This window comes from Lethenteron reissneri, chromosome 42, assembly GCF_015708825.2.
Source record: "Lethenteron reissneri isolate LAM-NWPU_2019-01 chromosome 42, ASM1570882v1, whole genome shotgun sequence".
NCBI classification, from domain to species: domain Eukaryota; kingdom Metazoa; phylum Chordata; class Hyperoartia; order Petromyzontiformes; family Petromyzontidae; genus Lethenteron; species Lethenteron reissneri.
In genome coordinates this window covers 7,144,640-7,169,608 of record NC_083820.1, presented here as the reverse complement: position 1 = coordinate 7,169,608, position 24,969 = coordinate 7,144,640, and the positions used below count along the sequence as shown (strand labels likewise).

At 51.5% G+C, this 24,969-nt stretch overlaps 1 protein-coding gene across 1 annotated transcript in view; it reads right to left on the bottom strand.

The window, feature by feature from the left end:
- LOC133352834 (plectin-like) overlaps window positions 1-14,952 on the bottom strand; it is a 61,059-nt gene extending 46,107 nt beyond the window's left edge. Inside the window, exon 1 of the mRNA XM_061568763.1 lies at window positions 14,703-14,952. Within this exon, the coding sequence (XP_061424747.1) occupies window positions 14,703-14,877 (175 nt within the window). The 5' untranslated portion in view covers window positions 14,878-14,952. The remainder of the gene's footprint in view (window positions 1-14,702) is intronic.
- Window positions 14,953-24,969: the final 10,017 nt, after the last annotated feature.

Here is a 24,969-nt window from a genome sequence, read left to right as displayed (position 1 = left end):
GCCATGTTGCAGGTGCGGGTGGGTTGATTCTAGGAACTTGAATTGTGAGAAGAGACAAGACGTTGGGAAATGAGTGACAAACGGTTACTCGCCAGTGACTCACGGTCTACCCGTACCCGTACCCGGCCGCACCAGGGTCGCAAACGGGTACCCGTACCCGGCCGGGTACGGGTAGCCGGGTATCGGGTGGGGTACGGGTATCGGGTACCCGGTTGCGACCTCTGCCTGTGCTGCGGATGGAGCCCCCCCCCCACCCCCCCCCCCCCACCACGGTTTGGTGCCCTTTGACGTTTGGTCCAACCACCGCGCGCTCTGTCCGCCAGGCGGCGGCCACGTTTCGTTGCGAGTCAAATTTAAGTGGGGGGGGGAGGGAGGAGGGGGCGGGAGGGGGAATATTGTTCGGTAAATATTTGCAAGCGACAACAACAAGCCACCGCTTATTCTATGGGTCTTTCGGTAAAGCCACAAAAATAAAATTAAAAAAATATCACGACGTTTCGTCTTCAGGTGAGAGAGCAACCGCTTGTTCAACACAAAGTGGCGGTGACGTCACCGCGGCGCTTGTGCCAGGCTAGGTGCACCTTGAGGCCACGTAAAGTGTCGGGGGGGGGGGGGGTTCGCTGCTAGTGGGAGGTCACGGGACAGACCCAGGTGTCATGAGTTGACTGAGTGCGTTGACTGGCAGATGCACCAAATGTGCTTCCCCACTGTGCCACATGGCTGCGCTTTAATCGCCCGGCCGCTGCGCTCATTGTTGTGAGCGTCGCTCCTCCGGCCTCTGCTGTTGTTGCATGGAGACTGCCTGCAACTGCCCCAAGTAGCCTCCACAAGGTGCACCTAGCCTGGCGCTGCCCCGTAACGCCCCCCACGAGCCTCCTGCACATCCAAACAATAGAACGGCCACTTTTTTTGTTTCTAAAGCCAAGGCCCGCCCGTACGTAAGTTATCGTTCTTCGCTGGAACCTTCCAACCGATCCAACTTGAGCGCATGGAGGGGATGGGCGAATCAAAGTAACAAGATAAAAAAAATTCGAATATAAACCTCCATACCCACAAACCTACACACCTACACACCTACACACCCACAAACCTACACACCTACACACCTACACACCTTCACACCTTCACACCTACACACCTACACACCTACACACCTACACACCCACAAACCTACACCTACACACCTACACACCTACACACCCACAAACCTACACACCTACACACCTTCACACCTTCACACCTACACACCTACACACCCACAAACCTACACACCTACACACCTACACACCAACACACATACACCCCTACACACCTACACACCTTCACACCTACTCTGCTTGCTCCCGACAGCCATTGCCTGGCTTGACCACCTTGACACAGTCGTCGTCGCTATCCTGTATCTGCATGAGTCGTACGGAAGACGAGGTGGGGGGTCACACGGGGGGTGTAGGCAGTGTTGGATGGATGGATGGAGGTGCCAGATCGAGGGGAGATGATGATACCGCTCACCCGCCCGCGATGCGTGTGTGCGCGTGGCGTCAGCCCTTCGAAGGCTTCTGAATGCATTCCAGAAGAGAAACGCGCGGATTGTCTCGCGGAGGTGCGAGAGAGAGGAGAGAGATAGAGTAGGGAGAGAGGGGGAGAGAGAGAGGGGAGTAGAGAGAGGGGTAGAGAGAGAGGGGGTAGAGAAGAGGGGGTAGAGAGAGAGGGGGGTAGAGAGAGGGGGGTAGAGAGAGGGGGGTAGAGAGAGAGGGGGTAGAGAGAGAGGGGGTAGAGAGAGGGAGTAGAGAGAGGGGGGGGTAGAGAGAGGGGGTAGAGAGAGGGGGTAGAGAGAGAGGGGGTAGAGAGAGAGGGGGGTAGAGAGAGAGGGGGGTAGAGAGAGGGGGGGTAGAGAGAGAGGGGGTAGAGAGAGAGGGGGTAGAGAGAGGGAGTAGAGAGAGGGAGGGGTAGAGAGAGGGGGTAGAGAGAGGGGGTAGAGAGAGGGGGTAGAGAGAGAGGGGGTAGAGAGAGAGAGGGGGTAGAGAGAGAGGAGTGGGTAGAGAGAGGGGGTAGAGAGAGGGGGTAGAGAGAGAGGGGGGGTAGAGAGAGGGGGTAGAGAGAGAGGGGGGGTAGAGAGAGGGGGTAGAGAGAGGGGGTAGAGAGAGAGGGGGTAGAGAGAGAGAGGGGGTAGAGAGAGAGGAGTGGGTAGAGAGAGGGGGTAGAGAGAGGGGGTAGAGAGAGAGGGGGGGTAGAGAGAGGGGGTAGAGAGAGAGGGTAGAGAGAGAGGGGGTAGAGATAGAGGGGGGTAGATAGGGGGGTAGAGAGAGGGGGTAGAGAGAGAGGGGGAAGGGGTAAGAAGGAGGAGAGCAGAGCGTGAAATCTTTCGTGAAATCTTTCATTTAAAAAGGGGGGGGGGGGGCACATAAAGCAAAGCATTGAAAAAAAACGAAATGATGAACGAAAGCAAAGTGCCGACTACACCGAGCATCTTCTTGTTTCCTCTGATCGTAAAGAGAGGGGAGAGATGAGAGAGAGAGAGTGAGGAGGGAGAGAGAGGAGTGAGACACACAGGTCGAACGGTCGGGCCGATTGTGATGGCTTTAATTAAACCTGCAGGAGCATTGATCAACACATCAACCAGCCACTAGTACTAGAGTAACTAGACCCTATACCTAACTCTACCACTGGTCCTACTTCCCCTGCTTTGCCCACTCCTCTTTGAATTTGTTGCTCTCTTGGGAGTTTTAGCGGTCACAGTGACACGATACCACCCACCCCCACCCACTACCCACTACCCCACCAACCACCCACTACCCCATCCACCCAAACCACCACCCACCACTCCACCCACCCCACCCACCACCCACCACCCCGACCACCCCACCCACCACCCCGACCACCCCACCCACCACCCCAACCACCCCACCAACCACCCACTACCCCATCCACCCAAACCACCACCCACCACTCCACCCACCCCACCCACCACCCACCACCCCGACCAGCCCACCCACCACCCCAACCACCCCATCCACCACCCACTACCCCAACCACCCCAACCACCACCCACCACTCCACCCACCCCACCCACCACCCACCACCCCAACCACCCCACCCACCACCCCAACCACCCCACCCACCACCCACTACCCCAACCACCCCACCCACCACCCCAACCACCCCACCCACTACCCCAACCACCCCACCCATCACAACAACCACCACCATCAACACCACCACCGTCACCTGACCTCACTGACCACTATTGCCTGCGTTGTCATTCCCACCACAAATCTGTGTCCGGGGGGGAGGGGGGGGGCACTAATTTCAATCGCGCCTACTCGGCAACAGGTCACAAAGATACGTACGCACCCGGCACACCACATCGAGTATCGCTCTGTGGGCTGTGGCGACTGACGGTCACTTGCCACCGTACACGCCAGTCGACACAGCGAGCCGGAAAAATAATATTCAGTGAGAATGTATGCCCCAGTAGTAAAAAAAAATCCTCTAATACAGCCCCATTGTTTGTGGGAGTGCTGTGTGTTTCCGGTGTTGTTGTGTGTGTAGCGGGGGTGGTAGCGATGTGAGCTGTGGTGTAGCGGATCGCGCTGCGCTACGAACCTGGCGACCCGGGTTCGATTCCCGCTCACGGCCAACACCGGTGACGATTATCTGAACCGGTGCTGGGCCTCCCCCTAGGTCGACTCAGCCTCAAATGAGTACCTGGTACGGTGTGTAAAAATCGCCACTGGGGAGACAAAGGCGGTCGGGCGTGGTGCTCGCCACCCACCCCATGATGTACCGTTCCGGCCTTCATAGGTGTTGCTCGCTAACAGCACTTTCCCCAACAATCTGTTAAGGCTACACGGGGGATCTTTGTCTTTATGTGCGCGCGCGCGCGTGTGTGTGTGATGCTCCATCGGGAGTCTAGCGACCCGTGAGTAACTTTCGCGCGCGCGCGAATTCCTCGCCTCGTGTCGGAAGCGCGCACTCAGCAGCGGATTTACTCGGGCAAAAAGCGCACACGTGCGCGACAAAGCTAAAGACAAAAGTCCCCCGTATAGCCGTGCACGCAGTGTTGGGGCGAGCAGCACCTACGAAGGGCAGCGTGGCACACGAGGGGGTGGGGTGGGGTGGCTAACACCACGCCCGACATGTCTTTGTCTCCACAGTGGCGATGTTTACACATCCCCACCAGGCACTCGTTTGCTGCTGAGTCGACCTAGGGGAGGCCCAGGGCCGGTTCAGATAATCATCACTGGGTGTTGGTGGCCGTGAGCGGGAATCGAACTCAGGTCGCCGGGTTCGTAGCGCAACGCGCTACCCGCTACACCATTAGTACAAATACAAAGACACGCATGAATAGCAATACAAATATAAATACAAAGACCTCCCACCCCCGTATATCCTAAGTGCTGTTAGCGAGCACCTATAAAGGTCGTCACGGTACACGAGGGGTGGGTGGCCAGCACCACGCCTACGCCGCCTTTGTCTCTCCCAAGTGGCGATGAAAACACACATCGCACCAGGACATTGACACACACACACAGAGGCACACAGAGGCTCGGACACACGGGCGCACCGAATTCGCTATTGCATCTCGATTACATCTCTCGCCCAATGCGCGTTGCATCAAATCAATGGCGACCGCCGCTTTGTCGTTGGCAGAGGTTTGGGCGCGGTTCGAAATCCAGCGGCCGCCCTGGTTAATACCGCGGTCGTGTATTACAAACACGGCGTGCCGTGCCAATCCGCTTCACGAAGTACGCTCGAGATCCACGTGACGCCATTCGCAGGAGGAGGCCATTGTGCGCCGGCTACGTGAGTTCGAACCCGACCCCTGACCACGCCTGCTGTGTATTCGAAGTTTGCGCGTGTCTCTTCCTCTCCCTCCCTCTCTTTCTCCCCGTGGTCGCGTGGATTTTTCTCCGGCTCCTCCGGGGTTTCTCCCTCCACATTTAGCATCAACGGCACGCGTTCTAGAGTTTGTTGGCTACCGCTACAAATGTCCCCGTGATGATGATGATGAGCCACTTCGGCTGGGCTACCATTTGTGGTGGCCAGGTCGCTTCTGCAAAAAAAGAGCGACAAAGCTGAGTGGGCCTTGCCTGGTAAATAAATACAAATAGTTTCGATTTAAAGCTTTCGTGACTGCAGGGATTCATCTTCTTGGTTCTTTCGGTAAAGTCACGTAGAATGGAAATAATAAAATAATGATAATACAACATAAGAGAGACAGAGTCTCTCGACAGACCTGTTCTCCACCTGAGGACGGCTGCTTGCGTTGTGGCCGAAACGTCGTGAGAATTATTTTATTATGTTTTATTTTTATTATTTTATTATTTCCATTCTACGTGACTTTACCGAAAGAACCAAGAAGATAAATACAAATAGTGGAGTGGTTCAATAGTTTACACCGTCACCACCTCGTTGAGCTGTCATTCGTGGCCAGGTCGCTTTCTAAAAAAGCTACAAAGCTCAGTGGACCTTACCTGGTAAAACAATTAACTAAATTTGTTTACAGTTCAGTTTATATTCACCAAATGAATCAATAAAAATACACAAAAAAATCACTCGTTTGGAATTCCCAGAACAATGAACGATCATCGCCCACTCCCCTAACAGCGAGAACGTGGCAGCACCCTCCCTAGAACGAGTCTTGGGACTCCGCGAGGCTTTGCTGGGTAAACACGCGCAGCCGCAGACGGAGTAATAACGCTTGCAAGGCGGCCGTCCCGATCAACTTCGCCTGTGTGACAGTCACATTTCTCAGCGCTGTCACCTCAACGCGAGTCGCCTCGCTCCCACCCTCGCCCCCTCCCTCGCTCTTGGCCTCTCTGCTGGGGGGGGGGGGTTGAGAAAACCCAGACAGAGTTCGGTGGAAACTGCCCAACCGCAGAGACAGTGACAGCAGCACCCGGAGGGTGGCGAGGGGCAGGCAAGGCAGCCTTAACTCAAGTCTCCACAATTAAAAAATTCGATTGTCTGATGTCTTCGTTAAACCGCTAAAGGTTGTTTTTTTCTTCACACACACGAAAATTAAAAACCTCGTCACATTCGTCAACTTGACGGCGCAGCGGTTACGCGTTGGGGCCGCTCGTTGCGGAGGTTGGCGCGGTTCTGATCCGGTGGTCCGCCCTGGTCAATACTGCGGGTGGTGTGGTGTCAACCACAAAGCTGAACAGACGACTACGCGGCCGCCTGCATCGCGGTGGATTCTCGCAGATTCCCACGACCTTGGTTCGAAAGGAGTTGGGCAACCGTGCGCCAGAGTCACGGTACAAACATTTTTGCGAATTCTAAAGAAGAAAAACATTTTTGTTGTTACGCCGCAAGTTACTCTCAATTGGGATGACGCACGGCGGCGGCCACGTGAAATATCCGCGCACGCCGTGCGAGTCGCGGTGACTACGAGACCATACTTCACCTCCTTGGGCTAGATCAGGGGATTGGCGACCTGCGGTTTAGGCTCTTTAGTGACCGCTTTGTGACCGTTACTCACCGCGTGCGTACTTGCGGCTCTTAAAATATTGAGGTTTATTATTTTTATTTGAGAGTGTGTGAGAGTGTGAGTGTGTGAGAGTGTGTGAGTGTGAGTGTGTGAGAGTGTGTGATTGAGTGTGGGAGTGTGTGAGAGTGTGAGAGTGTGTGAGTGTGAGTGTGTGAGAGTGTGTGTGAGTGTGAGAGTGTGAGTGAGTGCGTGACTGTGTGAGTGTGTGAGAGTGTGTGAGTGAGTGTGAGAGTGAGTGTGAGAGTGTGTGTGTGTGTGAGTGAGTGTGAGAGTGTGTGTGTGACAGTGTGTGAGCGTGTGAGAGTGTGTGAGTGAGTGTGAGTGAGTGTGAGAGTGTGTGAGAGTGTGTGAGTATGTGTGAGTGTGTGACAGTGTTAGTCTGTGTGAGTGTGTGTAAGAGTCTGTGAGAGTGTGTGTGTGAGTGTGAGTGAGTGAGTGTGAGTGTGTGAGAGTGTGTGAGTTAGTGTGTGAGTGAGTGTGAGAGTGAATGAGAGATAGTGAGTTAGAGTGAGTGAGAGAGGGTGAGAGTGTGTGACAGTATTAGTCTGTGTGAGTGAGTGAGTGAAGTCCCCGTGCTCTCTCTCTCCCCGGGTGACTGCCTCCGACATTGCGAATCAACACGCGTTCCGATTATTCGGCTGCTGCTGCTCTACGTTCCCACGTGTGATGATAATGTTGATGTCAGCCACTTCGGTGATTAGCTACCATCATCGCGTGCGTGGCCAGGTCGCCTCTGAAAAATAACTTGAGTCAAATAATTGAATTCTATTGTATGCGGTTAAGCGATCCTGGCATCGCGATAATCGTCATATCGCGGGTTGTAATATCGTACCGTGAACCACAGCATAGCCGCATCATTAACGTCTTAGGGATTTCACAGTGGAAAGATGTCAACTACCTCGCCTGGTATGCAGAAGGTCGTGGGTTCGATCCCGACCCAGACACCTGGTGTACATTTGGAGTTTGCGTGTCTCTCTCTTTCTCTCCCCGTGGTCGCGTGGGTCTTTCTCTCGGTCCTCCGGGTTTTTCCCTCCACATTTAGAATGAAGGTGCCTTTAGAGTTGCTTGGCTTCTATGAATGTCCACGTGGTGTGAAACATACTTCGTCGAGATATAATTTGTGGCCAGGTCGCTCATAACCCAAAATTGCGATACAAGCTCAGTGGGCACAATCTGGTAAACAAAACAAAAAAAAGTGTAATTCATACGGCTTGTTTTGCTGTTTGTATAACACGATACGTATACAAAATATCATTATCCACTTACGAGCGTTTGGCATTGACGGTGGGCTGCGAGACCCAACCCTGCAGCCATCCAGATGGGACTGCCTCGCTCACCGCCACCACGACCACCACGCTGACGCCCACCCCCCACACACACGCGGCTCCTTCAATGGGAGCGGCCGCATGCCCGCTGGGCTACAGCGTTCCACTCATAGCTTTCGTTGAAGGCCTGCCTTTTGAACTAGCCCGCTCTGGTCTAACCTCCACCACCACCCCCCCATACCTCACCCGCCCGAGGCTGTGGGGGAGTGAGTGATCGATCGATCGAACGGTTCGTTGCATTTTAGTTGATTAGATGGCTGGGGCTAGCGGCGTGTACTCCGTGTCTGTGCGCATCTCGAGGTGCCGGGGAGCGCTACGAAACCCGGCTTGCCGCAATAACAGTGGCGAATATAATGAGGCTGTCCTGGGTCTCCACTAGGTCGACTCGGCCTCGAATGGGTTGTTTGGCGCGATGTTTACGCAGGTGTTGGACAAGCCACGTGCCCCTCGGATGCCCTGCCGACGTTCGCGGACGCTCGCTAACAGCACTTGCCTCAAAGGTCTGTCAAGGCTATACGGGGGATCTTTGTCTCGCGTGTCTCGCTGATGGGGAACTGCAGCGCTGCGATTGTGTCGCGGTCAGCGCGCGACGGGCTCCCGCTCACGACCAGCAAATAACGGCGGCGGATATTTGAAGCGATCCTCCGCTCGGTTCGACTTCGCCCAAAATGAGTACCCCCTGCAAACATCGGCACTGGGGAGACAAAGGCGGCCGGGCGTGGTGTTGGTCAACCCCACCTTCCCTCGTGTGCCGTGTCGACATTCATCGGTGACCCCTCTCTAACGGCACTTGCCCCGACAGTCTGTGAAGGCTACACGAGGGATCTTTGTCTTTGTCTTTGGGGGTGTTCAGAATAAGAATTTGTATTTATACTGGAGGAAATCCGATGAGTTCTAAAGCTCTTTTTTTCACAGATGTCCAGTCGGGGCTGGTCCCTTCAAAACAAGGTAGGGCGGTAGCCAGGTAAGCGGTGGAGGAGGAGGGAGGTGATGGAGGGGGGAGGGGGGGACAGGGGGATAGGGGAGGGGTAGACCAGGTATGCGGTAGAGGAGGAGGAGGGGGGGTGATGGAGAGGGGGGGGGACAGGGGGGTAGGGGTTATCCAGGTAGGCGGTGGAGGAGAAGGGGGGGTCATGGAGGGGGGAGGGGGGGACAGGGGGTAGGGGAGGGGTAGTCCAGGTACGCGATGGAGGAGGAGGAGGGGGGGGTGATGGAGGGGGGAGGGAGGGGGGGACAGGGGGGTAGGGGAGGGGTGAACCAGGTACGCGGTGCAGGTAGGCGAGGCTTTGATTTATAATCGAGACCTTCTGCGACGCGTCAGTCGAGACCCGACACGCAGGGGCAGCTGACGTGACGGGTGAGCGATGTGAGGATGCGGGGGGCCACGTGCGGGCGCGTACCAACGCGTGCGCGTGCACGCGTTCGCGTGGGAGTAGTGGCGCAGTAGTGAGCGCACTGCGCTCCGACCTCCGGGCGACATGAGTTCGATAATTACCGCAAACGGCCAACACCGGTGACGATCATTTGAACCGGTTCTTGGGCCTTCCCCTAGGTAGACTTAGCCTCGAATGAGTGTGCTGGTGCGGTGTGTAAACGTCAGCAAATGGGGAGACAAAGGCGGCCGGGCGTGGTGCTGGCCACTCGTGTGTTTTTCGTGCCGAACAGACGCTGCGTCGGTATGCGGTGGCTGGGCATGCGTGCTACATGACCCAGCCAACACACACAGTGTTACACACACACACACAAAGATCCCCCGTGTAGCCTTAACACACTGTTGGGGCAAGTGCTGTTAGCGAGCATCACCTATGAAGGCCGGCACGGCACACGAGGGGGTGGGTGGCCAACACCACGCCCGGCCGCCTTTGTCTCCCCAGTGTCGATGTTTACACATCGCACCGGGTATTCATTTGAGGCTGAGTCGACCTAGAGAGGGAATCGAACCCGGGTTTGTAGCGCAGCGCGCTAACTGCTACGCTACCGCTCCCCACTACACACACACAGTGTGACACACACAGTGTTATACACACAGCGTTACACACAGTGTCACACACACACAGTGTCGCACACAGCGTTATACACAGTGGCACACATACACCGTGTCGCACACACAGCGTTACACACAGTGGCACACATACACAGTGTCGCACACACAGCGTTACACACAGTGTCGCACACACACACAGCGTTACACACAGTGGCACACATACACACACAGTGTCGCACACACACACAGTGTCGCACACACACAGTGTTGCACACAAAACAACAACAACAACCGACATTCGCCACTAAGTGGCGGTGACGCCACCACGGCGATTGTGCCAGGCTCTGTGCATATTAAGGCCACGCGAAGTGTTACACAAACACAGTGTTACACACACACAATGTTACACACACACAATGTTACACACACACACAGTGTTACACAAACACAGTTACACATACACACACTGTTACACACACACAATGGTACAGACACAGTGTTACACACACACAGTCACACACACACACACTGTTACACGCACACACACACACAATGGTACACACACAGTGTTACACACACAATGTTACACACACACACTGTGTTACACACACACAGTTACACACATACACTGTTACACACACAATGGTGCACACACAGTGTTACACAAACACAGTTACACACACACAATGTTACACACACAATGTTACACACACAATGTTACACACACACAATGTCACACACACACACACTGTTACACACACACACATTCACACACGGTGAGTTAATTTCCCTCCAAGTGCTCGTTTTGCATTGAAGCCACGCGTGGCCGAGACCACCGTGACATGCATCGTACACATCACCTGTGTCCAGGTGTGCGTGCGTGACACAGAAACAGCTTCTGTTGGGCCCGATAGAGGCGGGTGGTGGTGGGGGGGGGGGGCACGGGCTTGCCACGGACTACAGAAGAGGCGAGCTGATGCGGTACGGGACGACATGAAGCTGAGTGGATTTGCCAAAGACAGGTGCCAGTCGTGTCAAGATCCACCCAATTGTGTAAGGGAGCTCGGTGCCAGGCGCAGTGCACGTCGAGAAGGCTACTGAGCGGTTGGAGGCAATCGCCCTCCAACAACAACGTAGAATGGATGAGCGACGCTCACAACAACGGACGGAGCGCCGGGCGAATAAAAACGTACGGCAAATTGGCAGAGTGTGGAGCAGATGTGGTGGTGCATCTGTCAGTCATCTCACTCGCTGAAGCTACAACACGTATCATTACCGCCGACCTCAAAGCGCCAACTGCTCTGCATATTTTACATAACCTTCTTGTGCGACGTTATCGTCGTCGCTTGGAATTGGTGCCTCCCCTGGGTCTACTCGGCCTTAAACGCGCACCCAGGCTGCGTGACACGTCGGCATTGGGGAGACAAAGGCGGCCGGCCGGCCGTCATTGTCTGGCCACTCAACACCTCCTCGTGTGCACTTGACCTGAAAGTTTGAAAAAACCCGCGGCTATACGGGGGACCTTTGTCTCTGTCTTGTGCACTTGCCACGCCCGTAATGGTTTTAGTTTGAAGCGAGCCAAGCAGGGCACGTGACAGCGTGAACACCACGTGAACACCTCGTCACAACAACCTCGCCGCATCAACCTCGTCACATCACAGCTCCTTCACGCGATTGACTCACTCGGCAATATGTTGCTGTCTTTTCTTGGATTTTCTGTATGCACATAGTCACTTTAAGATGTTTTCTTGTTCATGTTTTTGTTTTTTTTTGTTTGTTGCGGTTGCACCCGATGCAAGAGCCGAATGGCTCAAGGGCTATACCTAATAAATGAAACTTGAAAACTTGAATTTGCATCGCCCTCATCACCAACCGTGCTCCATCTACTGCTGGATGCCAAAACTTCCTTCCCAGGTCGTTGCCATCCATCGCAGCCCTCCCTGCCTCGTGGCTTGTGATATAAAACATCCAAAGATCCCCCGTGTAGCTTGTAACAGACTGTAAGGGCAAGTGCTGTTAGCGAGTAGCACCTACAAAGGCCGGCACGGCACACGAGGGGGTGGGTGACCAACACCACGGCCGGCCGCCTTTGTCTCCCCCAGTGGCGATGTCTACTCCACCGCGCGCCAGGTACTCATTCGAGGCCGAGACGACCTAGGGGAGGAGGCCCAGGACCTTGTTCCAGATACAATCGATGTTGACCGTGGCCAGGAATCGAACTCGGCTGGCCGGGGTCCGTAGCGTCCACGCAGCGTGCTATAACCCCCCCCCCCCCCCTCCTAACACTTGCACACAATCTGTTGCGATCGCTCCATCTCCCCGGCGTGTGTCCTCGCAAGCTTCACGAGGGCAGGCGTGCACCACCGTCCACGCGTGAACTCTTCTGTGCCAGTAGCAGATGGGCGAATGCCTCTCGCGATCCCGCGATGTGCTTCATCAGGAGTGACACGAACTATGGAACACGAGTTTTGTCCCTGGGTAGGAAGTGTTTATTTTTTTCATTGCTCGTGCCTAAAAAGTCGAGAAAAATTACTCTTATTCCACGCAAAATTTGCTTTTGTGACCAGGATTTCACGTGAAGGAATGACACACATGCACACCACGTTTTTTCATTGAAAATAGGTACATTTCAAAATATCACAAATATCAGAAGATGTATCACTGTCCTGGTCACAAAATAAAAGTTTGTTGGGAATTTTCTGTACTTTTGAGGCATAAGCAATTAGGAAATAACACTTACTAGCCAGGAACAAATTTAGTTTTTTTGTTCCACTGAATTATCCACCAAGAAACTGCGCGGGAGACACAGATTCCATCGATGTTGTTGAGTGTGGTGGTGTTGTTGTTGTGTTGTTGTTGTGTTGTTGTTGTTGTGTTGTTGTTGAGTGTGGTGTTGTTGAGTGTGGTGTTGTTGTGTTGTTGTTGTGTTGTTGTTGAGTGTGGTGTTGTTGTTGTTGTGTTGTTGTTGAGTGTGGTGTTGTTGTTGTGTTGTTGTTGAGTGTGTTGTTGTTGTGTTGTTGTTGAGTGTGGTGGTGTTGTTGTTGTGTTGTTGTTAAGTGTGTTGTTGTTGAGTGTGGTGGTGTTGTTGTTGTGTTGTTGTTAAATGTGGTGTTGTTGTTGTGTTGTTGTTAAATGTGGTGTTGTTGTTATTGTTGAGTGTGGTGTTGTTAAGTGTGGTGGTGTTGTTGTTGAGTGTGGTGTTGTTGAGTGTGTTGTTGTTGTTGAGTGTGTCGTTGTTGTTGAGTGTGTCGTTGTTAAGTGTGGTGTTGTTGAGAGTGTGTTGTTGTTGCTGAGTGTGTTGTTGTTGTTGCTGAGTGTGTTGTTGTTGTTGAGTGTGTTGTTGTTAAGTGTGGTGTTGTTGTTGAGTGTGTTATTGTTGTTGAGTGTGCTTGTGCGCCACTGCCAACGCAACATCAGACCATTTCTTTACAGTAACGGTGATGGTGAGGATGTTGACAAGACGGAACCTGATGATTCTTTTGGTGACGATGATGATGATTCTGCTCCTATTGATGACTTTAATGCTGCTGCTGAAGATGATAATACATACGATGATTCTGTTGTTGCTGCTGCTTCTGATGGTGACGATGATGAATGTGCTGCTGCTATTGACAATCGCCCCGATTATGATAACTATCACGGGGATGCTTCTGCTAACTGCTGCTGTCGATACAAATGTTACACGATGCTGTCGATGATGATAATGATGAAGATTGTAATATCTCAGACACACGCGGACACAACAACATCCGCAGCGCTCGTGCCAGGCTAGGTGCACCGTGAAGCCACGTGAAGTGTCGAAGGCTCGCTGCTGACGGGAGGTCACGGGATAGACCCATGTGCCATGGCTTGACTGAGATGACTGGCAGATGCCCACTATGCAAACTTTCTGCATTTTAGCCACTCGTTGTTGTGAGCGTCGCTCCTCCACCCTCCGTTATTGGAGGGCGGCTGCCTCAAACTGCCCAGCAGCAGCATCCCTCACGAGCCTCCTCCACAGAGGCCGATCTTCACACCGCTGGTGCCAGTCAATTCAATCAAATTCATATCCTACCGTACCACATCAACCCATCTCATCCGTAGCCCGTGCCGTGCCCATGTATGCCCCTCTATTCGGCCAAACAGAAGCTGCTTGGGCATGCGGTGGCTGGGCATGTGGACTACGTGACCCAGCCAACGCAGCCTCGCCTGCCGAAGGAGCTCGCCGATTATGGCACTTTGTCCAGTTCACATGGAACACACACGCGCACACAGAGACCCAAGACCCCCCGTGTAGCCTGTAACAGACTGTTGGGGCAAGTGCTGTTAGCGAGTAGCACCTATGAAGGCCGGCACGGCACACGAGGGGGTAGCTGGCCAGGACCACGCCCGGCCGCCTTTGTCTCCCTCGTGGCGATGTTTACACAACTCACCAGGTACTGGTTTGAGGCTGAGTTGACCTAGGGGAGGCCCATGACCGGTTCAGATAATCGTCACTTGTGTCGGTGGCCGTGAGCGGGAATGGAACTCGGATCGCCGGGTCCGTAGCGCCGCACGTTGACCGTTACACCACCACTCCCAACACAAAGATAAAGATAAATATCCCCCGTATAGCCTTAACAGACTGTAGGGGCAAGTGCTGTTAGCGAGCACCTATGAAGGCCAGAACGGCACACGAGGGGGTGGGTGGCCAGGACCACGCCCGACCGCCTTTGTCTCCCCAGTGGCGATGTTTACACACCACACCAGGTACTCATTTAAGGCTGAGTCGACCTAGGGGAGGCCCAGGACCGGTTCAGATAATCGTCACTGATGTTGGCCGTGAGCGGGAATCGAACCCGGGTCGCCAGGTTTATAGCGCAGCGCGCTAACCGCTACACCACCGCTCCCAACACGCGCACAGACGCACGCGCGAGTTCACCTGCGAGAAAGGCGACGGCTCTGTCCGCCGGAGAGAAGCCGGGACTCCGAGGACTCCGCGGGGAGAGCCCGGGACTCAGCGGGGACTCTCCGAGCCTGTCGCTGCGACTCCTCCGCGGAGCGCCGGGAGCGCTCGGAGAGCGCTCGCCCGATGAGGAGGAGGAGAAGGGGTCCATAGCCGGGTCCCTGTGGCTCCGCGGGACGAGAAGGAGGAGACGGGGGAGGAAGGAAGGAAGGATGGAGAAAAGATTATGTGCACGGCGACTCGGAGAGACACGGGGATATTATAGGTGTAGGTGGCGAGAGGGAGGGGATATGGGAGGGGAGAGAGATGGGTGGGTGGGTGGGAGAGAGATGGGTGGGTGGGTGGGAGAGAGAGATGGGTGGGTGGGTGGGAGAGAGAGATGGGTGGGTGGGTGGCAGAGAGATGGGTGGGTGTGTGGGAGACAGAGAGAGACGAGTGGTAGACAGAGATGGGTGGGGAGATGATTGGCGAGGGGAGGGGGTGAGGAAGATGAGGAGGGAGAGATGGGTATCGGTGATAGTTGTAAGGTAGCAGAGAGAGAAGTGGGGGGGTGAGGGGTAGGAGGGAGACGGTGGCGAGATGGGGTGTGAGATGTGGAGTGTGGAGATGATGGCTTACACGAGGGAGGGAGATGGTTGGGGAGGGAGATTGGCAGTTCGGAGAGGGAATGGGTGACGTGAGCGTGACAAAGTGCAACAATTATTACTTCATTTATAATATAACGATAGAATAATTCACATCCCTTTGTGAGGCTCACTGCTGGATGGAGGCTGCCCCACACCTTGTTCATCGCGGGCGTTGTTTGACCATACTTCACCACGCTCGTCGGTGCTGTACATGGAAGCATAGGAGTACAATACAACATTGAATTTTTTTTATCTGCTTCGCACAACGTAGTTTTGCAGCAGCTGGAGCGGCAGCAGCAGCCACCTGTTTCATGCACACGGCGGTCGCCCATCCAAGCATCCGTCCAGTCTCAACCCTGCTTAGCTTTAGGAGTGGGTTCTGTGGACGGCAAGTCATCGCTGAACGCGTGGTGGTGTTCACACTATGACGCGTTTTCCGCTATAACGCGGTTCCTCCGATAGGGAACACTTTTTTTTGTTTGCACAACGCCGAACGCGCCCTTTGATGATACCGATGATAATGGTTATGGCAAACAAGCTAATTATTGTGTATTTAGCCCACCATGTGCACTGCGTTTAAGCCGACGGCGAGATGATGCAAACGAATGCACTCGGCACGCAAACAGGCGCCGGTTGGATTGTTTGGCTGCAGAGTTTTGGTAGTACATGTTGTTTATGCCATTTATTGTGAAAATTCCGTCACAGTTACTATGATTGCTTTTGCATTGCTTTCATAGTTTTATTTTGGTGATTTCGAAAAGTGTATTGGTTTAGCCATGTTTGTTTGTTGTAGCACAGAGTTAGACTGATGGCCTTAATCTAAGTTGTCTTGTGGTTGTTGTTGTTGTTTGACTTGCATCCCACTGGGATTTTTGCACACAGCGTTGGTGTACGGTGTTTTTTCTGCAATATTTTGCTGTCTTTTCTTGGATTTTCTGTTTGCACTCAGTCACATATTCACTTTAAGATGTTTTCTTGTTCATGTTTTTGTTTTTTGTTTGTTGCGGTTGCACCCGATTCAAGAGCCGAAGTGGCTCACAGGGCTATACCTAATAAATGAACTTGAACTTGAACATCGCAGGGGGGTTTCGTGAGCGGTGATGGCGACTTGGTGAAGGAAGGCCTTCCTCCAGCAGTGGATTGATCATGGCTCACCGATGACGACGATGGTGGCGATGCCGATTGATGACAATGATAGCAATGAATGTATCACGATGATTCATACCAATGATTGATAGCAATTATTGAGAATGGTGATTGACGACAATGAATGAACGAATCGATAACGATAATTGAACAACAATTTCACAATGAATGTGATAACAATGATTCATTAGTTCCATGCGTATTAGTCGACCGGGCGCGCTGTGCCAGCATGAGCTTGGCGTGTGCGTGTGGGATTCTGTGAATGTGCCCGAGCCCCTTTGAATGCGTGGTATTTATGGGCGATTAAAGCAACATTGCTTGGACACTGGGAACCCAGGGCTCAGACAACTCAAACCATCCGTGCACCAGGGCCAGGCTTGCTTTTATACGTTTGTTTTTCCCTTGCCCGAGCCACGGTCATACGATTATGGTCCCATGCAACCCAAACTATGGGCCATGTAGTAAAACCCATAGAGACACATAGAGATACATAGAGACACATAACAATAACAACAAACAACAAAAACAACCGCCATTCACCACTAAGTGGTGGTGACGTCACCACGGCGCTTGTGCCAGGCTGTGTGCACTTTGAGGCCACGTGAAGTGTCGAACGCCCGCTGGTAGGAGGAGGTCACGGGACAGACCCAGATGCCGTGGGTTGACTGACTGAGATGACTGGCAGATGCACCACCTGTGTGCCCACAACTGTGCCTGCTTGCTAAGACCCATAGACATACATAGAGACACATAGCGATATATAGATACACAGTGAGGTACATTCAAGACAAGCCACAGTAGAAATCTGGCCACGCAACCAAAACTATGAATAATATTAGTCGCGAAAGCACATGTCTTCAACCAAACTATGGGTCATATCGTACACCCATAGAGACACAGAGAGATGCATAGAGACCCGTAGACATACACAGAGACACAGAGAGATGCATAGATACACACATCGTGAAAACAATTAAAGACCGTCCCAACTCGTGTGATTCTGGCCAGGTATGGACCGCAGAGTAAACCCACTGCGGCCTGCGCTCCTTCAAATGAGGAGGAACAGCTGACACCACACGAACTCTCCCTCGGCTGAAGCTCTCTGGTCGTGGCTCCTTGAACACGATTTCTGCTGCTGCTGCTGCCATCATCATGCGTAGGAACAGAATTGAAGTTCAGTCACGAGTCTCGTCAACAGAGTGAATACGATCCACCTCCCGCACATCTCTCCCTCCACTGGCATTTATTTTTTGTTACACATCCCATCAGCCGCAGGGCCTACTGGGAGTGGACATATATATCCTCAGCAGCGTTGATTTCGACTCGAGCAAAAATCTGCGTTTGGCGATGCTGCTGCTGCTGCGTTTGGCAGTCGCGCACAATCACGATTAGCAACAACGACTAACAACAAACTCGACACGCTCGTGTCAGTAAAGCTGTTGGCCCTGAAATGAAACCCCCCCCCCACCACCCCGGTTTACGTCGGGGATGCGTTCCTGCACGGTGCGACGACGCATATCGAAACGACGCGACGAAAATGTCACATTTCCCAACCTCTCTCCCAGCCCCGCCGAATCGCCAAAATGAGCGTGCGTAGGTAATATATCTTGTACTCTGCAGCACGGTAACGGTGTCTTTTGTGCCCGACGCAAACATAGTTGGTGCACAGGGGAGTCGTACTGCGGGGGGGCGGGGGGGCGCTGAGAGGCGACGCATAACGAGAAGGGGGCTTGGACGATGACGTCAGCCGACGTTGGCTGTGGGGTAGCGGCGACGGCCAATCGGGTAGCGGCGACGACGCAGCTGAGAAACGACGTAGAGGTGGGGAGACGTAGATCGGGGTATTATTGTACGTATAATAGTATTACTGTATAATAGTATTACTGTATGGAGAATAGTATTACTGTATAATAATATTACTGTATAATAGTATTACTGTATGTGTAATGGTATTCCTGTATAATAATATTACTGTATAATAGTATTCCTGTATAATAGTAGTATTGTATAATAGTATTACTGTATCTCTAATAGTATTTCTGTATAATAGTATTACTGTATGTATAATAGTATTCCTGTCTAATAGTATTCCTGTATAATAGTATTACTGTATAATAGTATTCCTGTATAATAGTATTACTGTATGTATAATAGTATTCCTGTATAATATTATTACTGTATGTATAATCGTATTCCTGTATAATAGTATTACTTATGGATAATAATATTCCTGTAAAATAGTATTACCGCATGAACACTAGCATTTCTCATTGCTGTATGTTTAACGGTACCACTGTATGAATAATAGCATCACTGAACCCGTGACGTCTTTGGCAAGACGAGGCCATCGTGTTGCTCTCTGCTTTTGTCCCATATTCGTGTCAATTTCGGAAGAAAAACACCGCGAAAAATGTACCCGACTGGGCATCTACGCGGCAAATCATCGCCACATCCAGTGACAAACTGTTTGGGAGAAGCCTCCTTGAGACGGGTCTTGAGACCCAACGAGGCTTTCCCCGGGTAAAGAAGTGTAATCATTATAATAGGGGTTTTCCCCCTTTTTTATCTGGTAAACTTAAACCTTTTTTACAAGGAATCGTGTGTGCATTAACCGCAATGCTTGCGGTCAAAATGCAAACAAAAAACACACTTTTATAAGAAATGCATTCTAGATTTGAAGCTTTCGTGACTGCAAGGATGCATACTCTTTGTTTTTTTCGGTAAAGTCACGTAGGTAACAAAACAATAAATGAAAACAACTAAATTAAATCACGACGTTTCGATTGCAACACAAGCAAGCATCATCAGCTATGACAACCACAGCAAGAAAATGTATTACTGAAGTGAAGATGCATTGTCCTTGAAACTGATTGGTCCACACCAGAAACGGCTTTCTTTTTAGCCTCGTCTCAATTATAATTATGATTGAAACATCATTGTGTCTCTGTTGTGGCTTTGTCTTGGGTGGCACGGTGGTGAGCGCGCTGCATGCACTATACGAACCCGGCGGCCCGAGTTCGATATTTGAAACCGGTCCCGGGGCCTCCCGTAGGTCGACTCAGCCTCACATGAGTACATGGTGCGGTGTATAAACCACATACCTGTCAACCCCTCATCAGTGCCCTACCTTATTACAGACCAATTCAGATCTTATTGGTCACCCCGTGCCCCTAATAAATCTCAACGTTCATCTTACAAAGTCCCATCACAAGAGAGACACACAAACAAATAGACAAAAAAACATAGTTTTGCCCGTATTGAAACGGCTGTACGCCGTATGGACTTGAAAACTCAACTTCCCCCTACAAGAATACGGGGTAAACCCTATGGGTTGACAGGTGTGGTAAATCTTCTTGGTTCTTTCGGTAAAGTCACGTAGAAGGAAAATAATAAAATACTGTAATATAAATAAAACATAATAAAATAATTCTCACGACGTTTCGAAGGCAGAGTCAGACTCTGCCTTCTCGACAGACCTGTTCTCTACCTGAAGACGGCTGCTTGCGTTGTGGCCAAAACGTCGTGAGAATTATTTTATTATGTTTTATTTTTATTATTTTATTATTTTCCTTCTACGTGACTTTACCGAAAGAACCAAGAAAATGAATCCCTGCAGTCACGAAAGCTTTAAATCGAAATTTAAGTGTGGTAAACATCGTCACTGGGGAGACAAAAGCGGCCGAGCGTGGTGTTGGCTACCCACTCCCTCGTGTGCCGTGCCGGCCTTCAAAGTGCTAACAGCACTTGCCCCAACAACCTGGCAAAGGCTATACGGGGGCCCTTTGTCGTTGTCTAAATCTGTATGTGCCAATGTTTATGTATACATATCACCTCCCGTTAGCACGGTTGGCTGCGTACGGTGCGAAATAAGTTTAAAAAAACATACATACATACATGTGTCTGTGTGTGCCATGTGTGTGTGGAGGAACGGTAGGATAGTGGTTAGCGCGCTGCGCTGAGAACCCGGCGACCCGAGTTCGATTCCCGCTCCCGGTCAACATCAGTGAGGATTATCTGAACCAGGTCCTGGGCCTCCCCTAGGTCGACTCTGCCTCAAATGAGTACCTGGTGCGGTGCGTATACATCGCCACTAGGGATACAAATACAGCCGGGCGTGGTCCCGGCCACCCACCCCCTCTTGTACCCTGCTGATCTTTATAGGTGTTCGCTAACAGCACTGACCCAAAAAGTCTGTTAATGCTATACGGAGGATCTTTATTTTTTGCGTGTGTCAATGTGTGTATGTCGATATGTGTGTGTGTCAGTGTGTATATCTGTGTGCGCGTGTCGGTGCGGGATGCTAAATACACCACCGTGGTGATAAAAGAGGCGTTACTAATGAAAACAGTCACACTGACGCCCGTATCTATCTCTCCCTCTCTGACTCACACTCACACACACGCACTCTATTTCACACAACCCGAGACTCTCACACCCACATTCCCTCCCACTCACACACAGACACCGACGTTGCCACAGCGCTTGTGCCAGGCTAGGTGCACCTTGAAGACACGTGTAGTGTCGAAAGATTGCTCGCAGGAGGTCATGGGACAGATCCAGGTGTTGTGGGTTGGCTGAGATGACCGGTAGATGCACCACCTGTACTCCCCAGTGTTTCAACTTTGCTGCGTTTTATCCACTCGGCAAACCGCTCGTTGTTGTGAGTGTCGCTCTTCCGTTGTTATTTGAAGGGTGAATACCTGCAACTGCCCAGTAGCATCCTTCACGAGCTTCCTCCAATGAGGCCAAGTCCACTCAATTCCACATCCTCCTGTACCGCGTCAGTCCATCTCTTCTCTGTTCCGTGCCGCACCCGTTTATCCCGCTCTATTCGGCCAAACAGACGCTGATTTGGCATGCGGTAGCTGGGCATGCGGGCTACATGACCCAGCCAACGTAGCCTCGCTTTCCAGATCTGAGCACCTCACACAATCCGGCCTGGAAAAACTCGGGATTGATCGTAGACAGGCCAACCTCTGAGGTTTTAAGCCAGCGCAGATGCCTTTCTATGGGGGTCCACATATCCAAAACGTAGAGAATGCTGAGCATCACTGTGACCGAGAAAACCCGGAGATTCTTATGGATTGATAGACCAGGTAGCTTCCACACAGCGTTACGCAGCTGATTAACTAAATGAGACCTCCGCTGCCAAACTGGAGCTGGCCATGAACACACTGCCCAGGTATGGAACTTCTCCAAACTTCCCACATCTGCCCCATCACTCATGGGGAATTGAAGGGGTGGAGTGTTCCATAACACAAAATACCCAGGCAGGTGCTTTGTTTTGGTGGGGCTGATGGTAAGGCCCCACCTCTTGTTGGCATGCTCCAGGCTCAGCAGCAGAGCCTCCAACTATTTCTCATGTCATGAATATTCATAATGTGGTTGATCAAAAGATACTATCCCTTGACTTCATTCGGGAAATTATCAGCCTCCCATTGTATCTGCGGCTGATGGAAATTCCTCTGGGACAGCAATGGGAAGCTTCTCGCATAAAGTGGTCACAAAAGATGTTAAACGGTGGAGGGGCCAGAGGACATCCCTGTCACACTTCAAGGTGAACAAGTAAACGGCTTAACACGTAGGCTTTCGCGACCGATATGATCCATAAAGGTTTTTTGGGTTCAATCGCGTAAATGTGTCGTTAAACCCGCCACCACCCGACAGCCAATTAGTAAGGTTTGGCATGTACACACACCTTAGTAATTTGCTGTTGTTGGTTAACTCTCCAACACACCGGTGTGCTGAATTAGTAACCAATTTGCACATTTTGTTTACGTGACAAAACTCACAAATTTGGTTGTGTTGGGTCGTGGTGGGTTTAAGGACAAGTTTATATTTACACGATCTCACCCCCCAAAAACAAAACTTTATTTAGGTAAACGACTCTAACCTCAGGCCACGCAGGATTACCCGGGCCTGACCACCATCACGAAGGCCCTTAATCGTCACGAGCAGACGGCCAGAGCGACCCCGATGGCGAGAAGACCAACCCAAAGCCTTCTTGATGGCACCGTGTACGCATTTGCCAAGTCAACAAACAAGAGACATGCGTCCTGTTGAATGCCCCGACATCTCTGCCGTGGGGGTGGGGGGGGGGTGAATGTTAACTTGCCAGAGTTAGTATCACCCCGTCCAACACTCCACTTGTAACATACACACGTGCATGGACGGCCCTGTTGTCAATCCGCTGCTGGATGAGGGCTTCGACCAAGTTTGCATTTTCTCCGGGTCCTCCGGTTTTGCCCTCCACGTTTGGAATCAACGTGCGCCTAAGAGTATTTGGCTGCTAGATAAATGTCCACGTGATGAGCCACTTCGTTGAGATATCATTTGTGGCCAGGTCGCTCCATAGCTCAGTGGACATTAGCTGGTAAAACACAATTGTTTATCTTCTTGGTTCTGTCAGTAAAGTCACGTAGAAGGGAAATCATAAATGAATAAAAATAAAACATAATAATAATAAAAAATTATATTATTTTATTCTATTTTATCATGTTTTCATTTTATTATTCTATTATTTCCCTTCTACGTGACTTTACCGAAAGAACCAAGAAGATGAATCCCTGCAATCACGAAAGCTTTAAATCACAATTGTTTAGTTTAGTGATGGATCGTGAACAGTGTGGGTGCCCTCGGGTTGCCAACAAACAAAACGACCGCATACGACACAACCGTACAAGGGTTTTGAGAACGGACGGTTACGCTACATATATTTTTTTTATATAGCCTACCACTAAATTGTCAATGTGGCGTGACCCACGACAGCTTATTAATTCTCGATGCCAACACGAGTCGGCGTTCATTATCGCGTGCGCGAGAAACACGCGGGGTTTATTATAGACCTAACGACTCGGGAATGGCCAGCAATAATTTCGCCCCGGCGTTTTCTGATGCCGCTGATTGACATCGGAGGCGACAAAGCCCTCGTCCGTCACTTTTGCCACCGCCCTCACGACCGCACGACGCGCCTGGTGCCTCGCCTGTAGGGACGAGCCCGGCTCGCAATGGGAAAAGGTCCGGGTTCAGGTCCTGGTTGGGGTTCGGGGTGGGGGGGTGACTTGAACCCATGAGCCCTCCGGGAGGACGGTCAAAGTAACCACTTTGTGGTGAGAAGTCAACAGTGGTCGATCCGTATTTGTTGGCGCCACGGTGTCGAGATGTTAACTACCTCTCCTGGTGTACATGAGTGCGTGGCTTCGATCCCGAAACTGACGCCTGCTGTATATTTAAAGCCTGCGTGTCTCTCTCACCGTGGTCGCGTGGAATTTTCTCCGGCTCCTTCGGTATTTCCCACCACATTTAGAATCAACAATATGCGTTCAGAGTATTTGGCTGCTATACATTTCCACGATGAGCCACTTCGTTGAGATATCATTTGTGGTCAGGTCGCTTCTGAAAAAGAACCAAATAGCTCAGAGGGCCTTGCCTGGTAAAATAAAAAAAAACAATTTAAAGTCAATTCTAGATTTGAAGCTTTCGTGACTGCAAGGATTCATATTCTTAGGTTTTTTCGGTAAAGTCACGTAGGTAAAAAATTTATAAAAGTAAAATAAAAATCACGACGTTTCGGAGGCAACACAAGCTTCCGTCTTCAGGTGGAACCGTCGGTAGTTTTGTCAACATTTTTGTCAGTGAAACTCCATGACCAAACAAGATTGTCAAGTTTGAAAAATATCAATTTACGTGGCCAGCGTATGGATACATTTATTATCAACAAGAGCACCAGCTCACCGGTGGCTTTATCAGGTATTGGATTTTCAAACGGAGTTATACCGGTAGGAACCTCCTGGTTAAACCAGCCCACAGAGGATTATTGTGTCCGTCCGTCCGTCCATCCGTCGTGAATCCAAAAATGAGAGGGGTGGGGCTGGGTGGAGGGTGGGGAGGGGCTGGGTGGGGAGGGGCTGGGTGGGGCTGGGTGGGGAGGGGCTGGTCACCCCGTGGTGCCCTTAAAAAACTCAACGTTGAACCTACTCACGCCGGCTTGTGCCCACCCTCAGTCGGCCATATTTACGGAATACACCACGCCGCCGTTGACCCTGGCCATTGACCGAGCAGCCCAACGTTCCTATCAGCTCCCTCCGCAGCAGGAATGTGTTTACAAACCTGGATAGACTTGCCCCATGATTGGAACGCAGAATGTCCACCAGCGGCTCCGCAGGGCTGTTCACGGCAGACGAGCACCGCCTCAATGTTCATTAGAGCAGGAGACCTCTGACTTTTAAAACCACATCAGTGGCCTTTTTTTTTACTCTCTCCACGCCAAATAGGTTCACATTTCAGTGCTCCATTCAAGTGAGCAACGAAGTGGTGGTAATTCCGACAGGTTATATTACTATTACTGTTTTCATTTCACCAGGTAAGGCCCACTGTGCAAAACAGCTCCTTTTCAGAAGCGACCTGGCCACAAATGATAGCCCAACAAAGAGGCTTTCATTTGGAAATGTAAAGCAGCTAAATATTCTAAA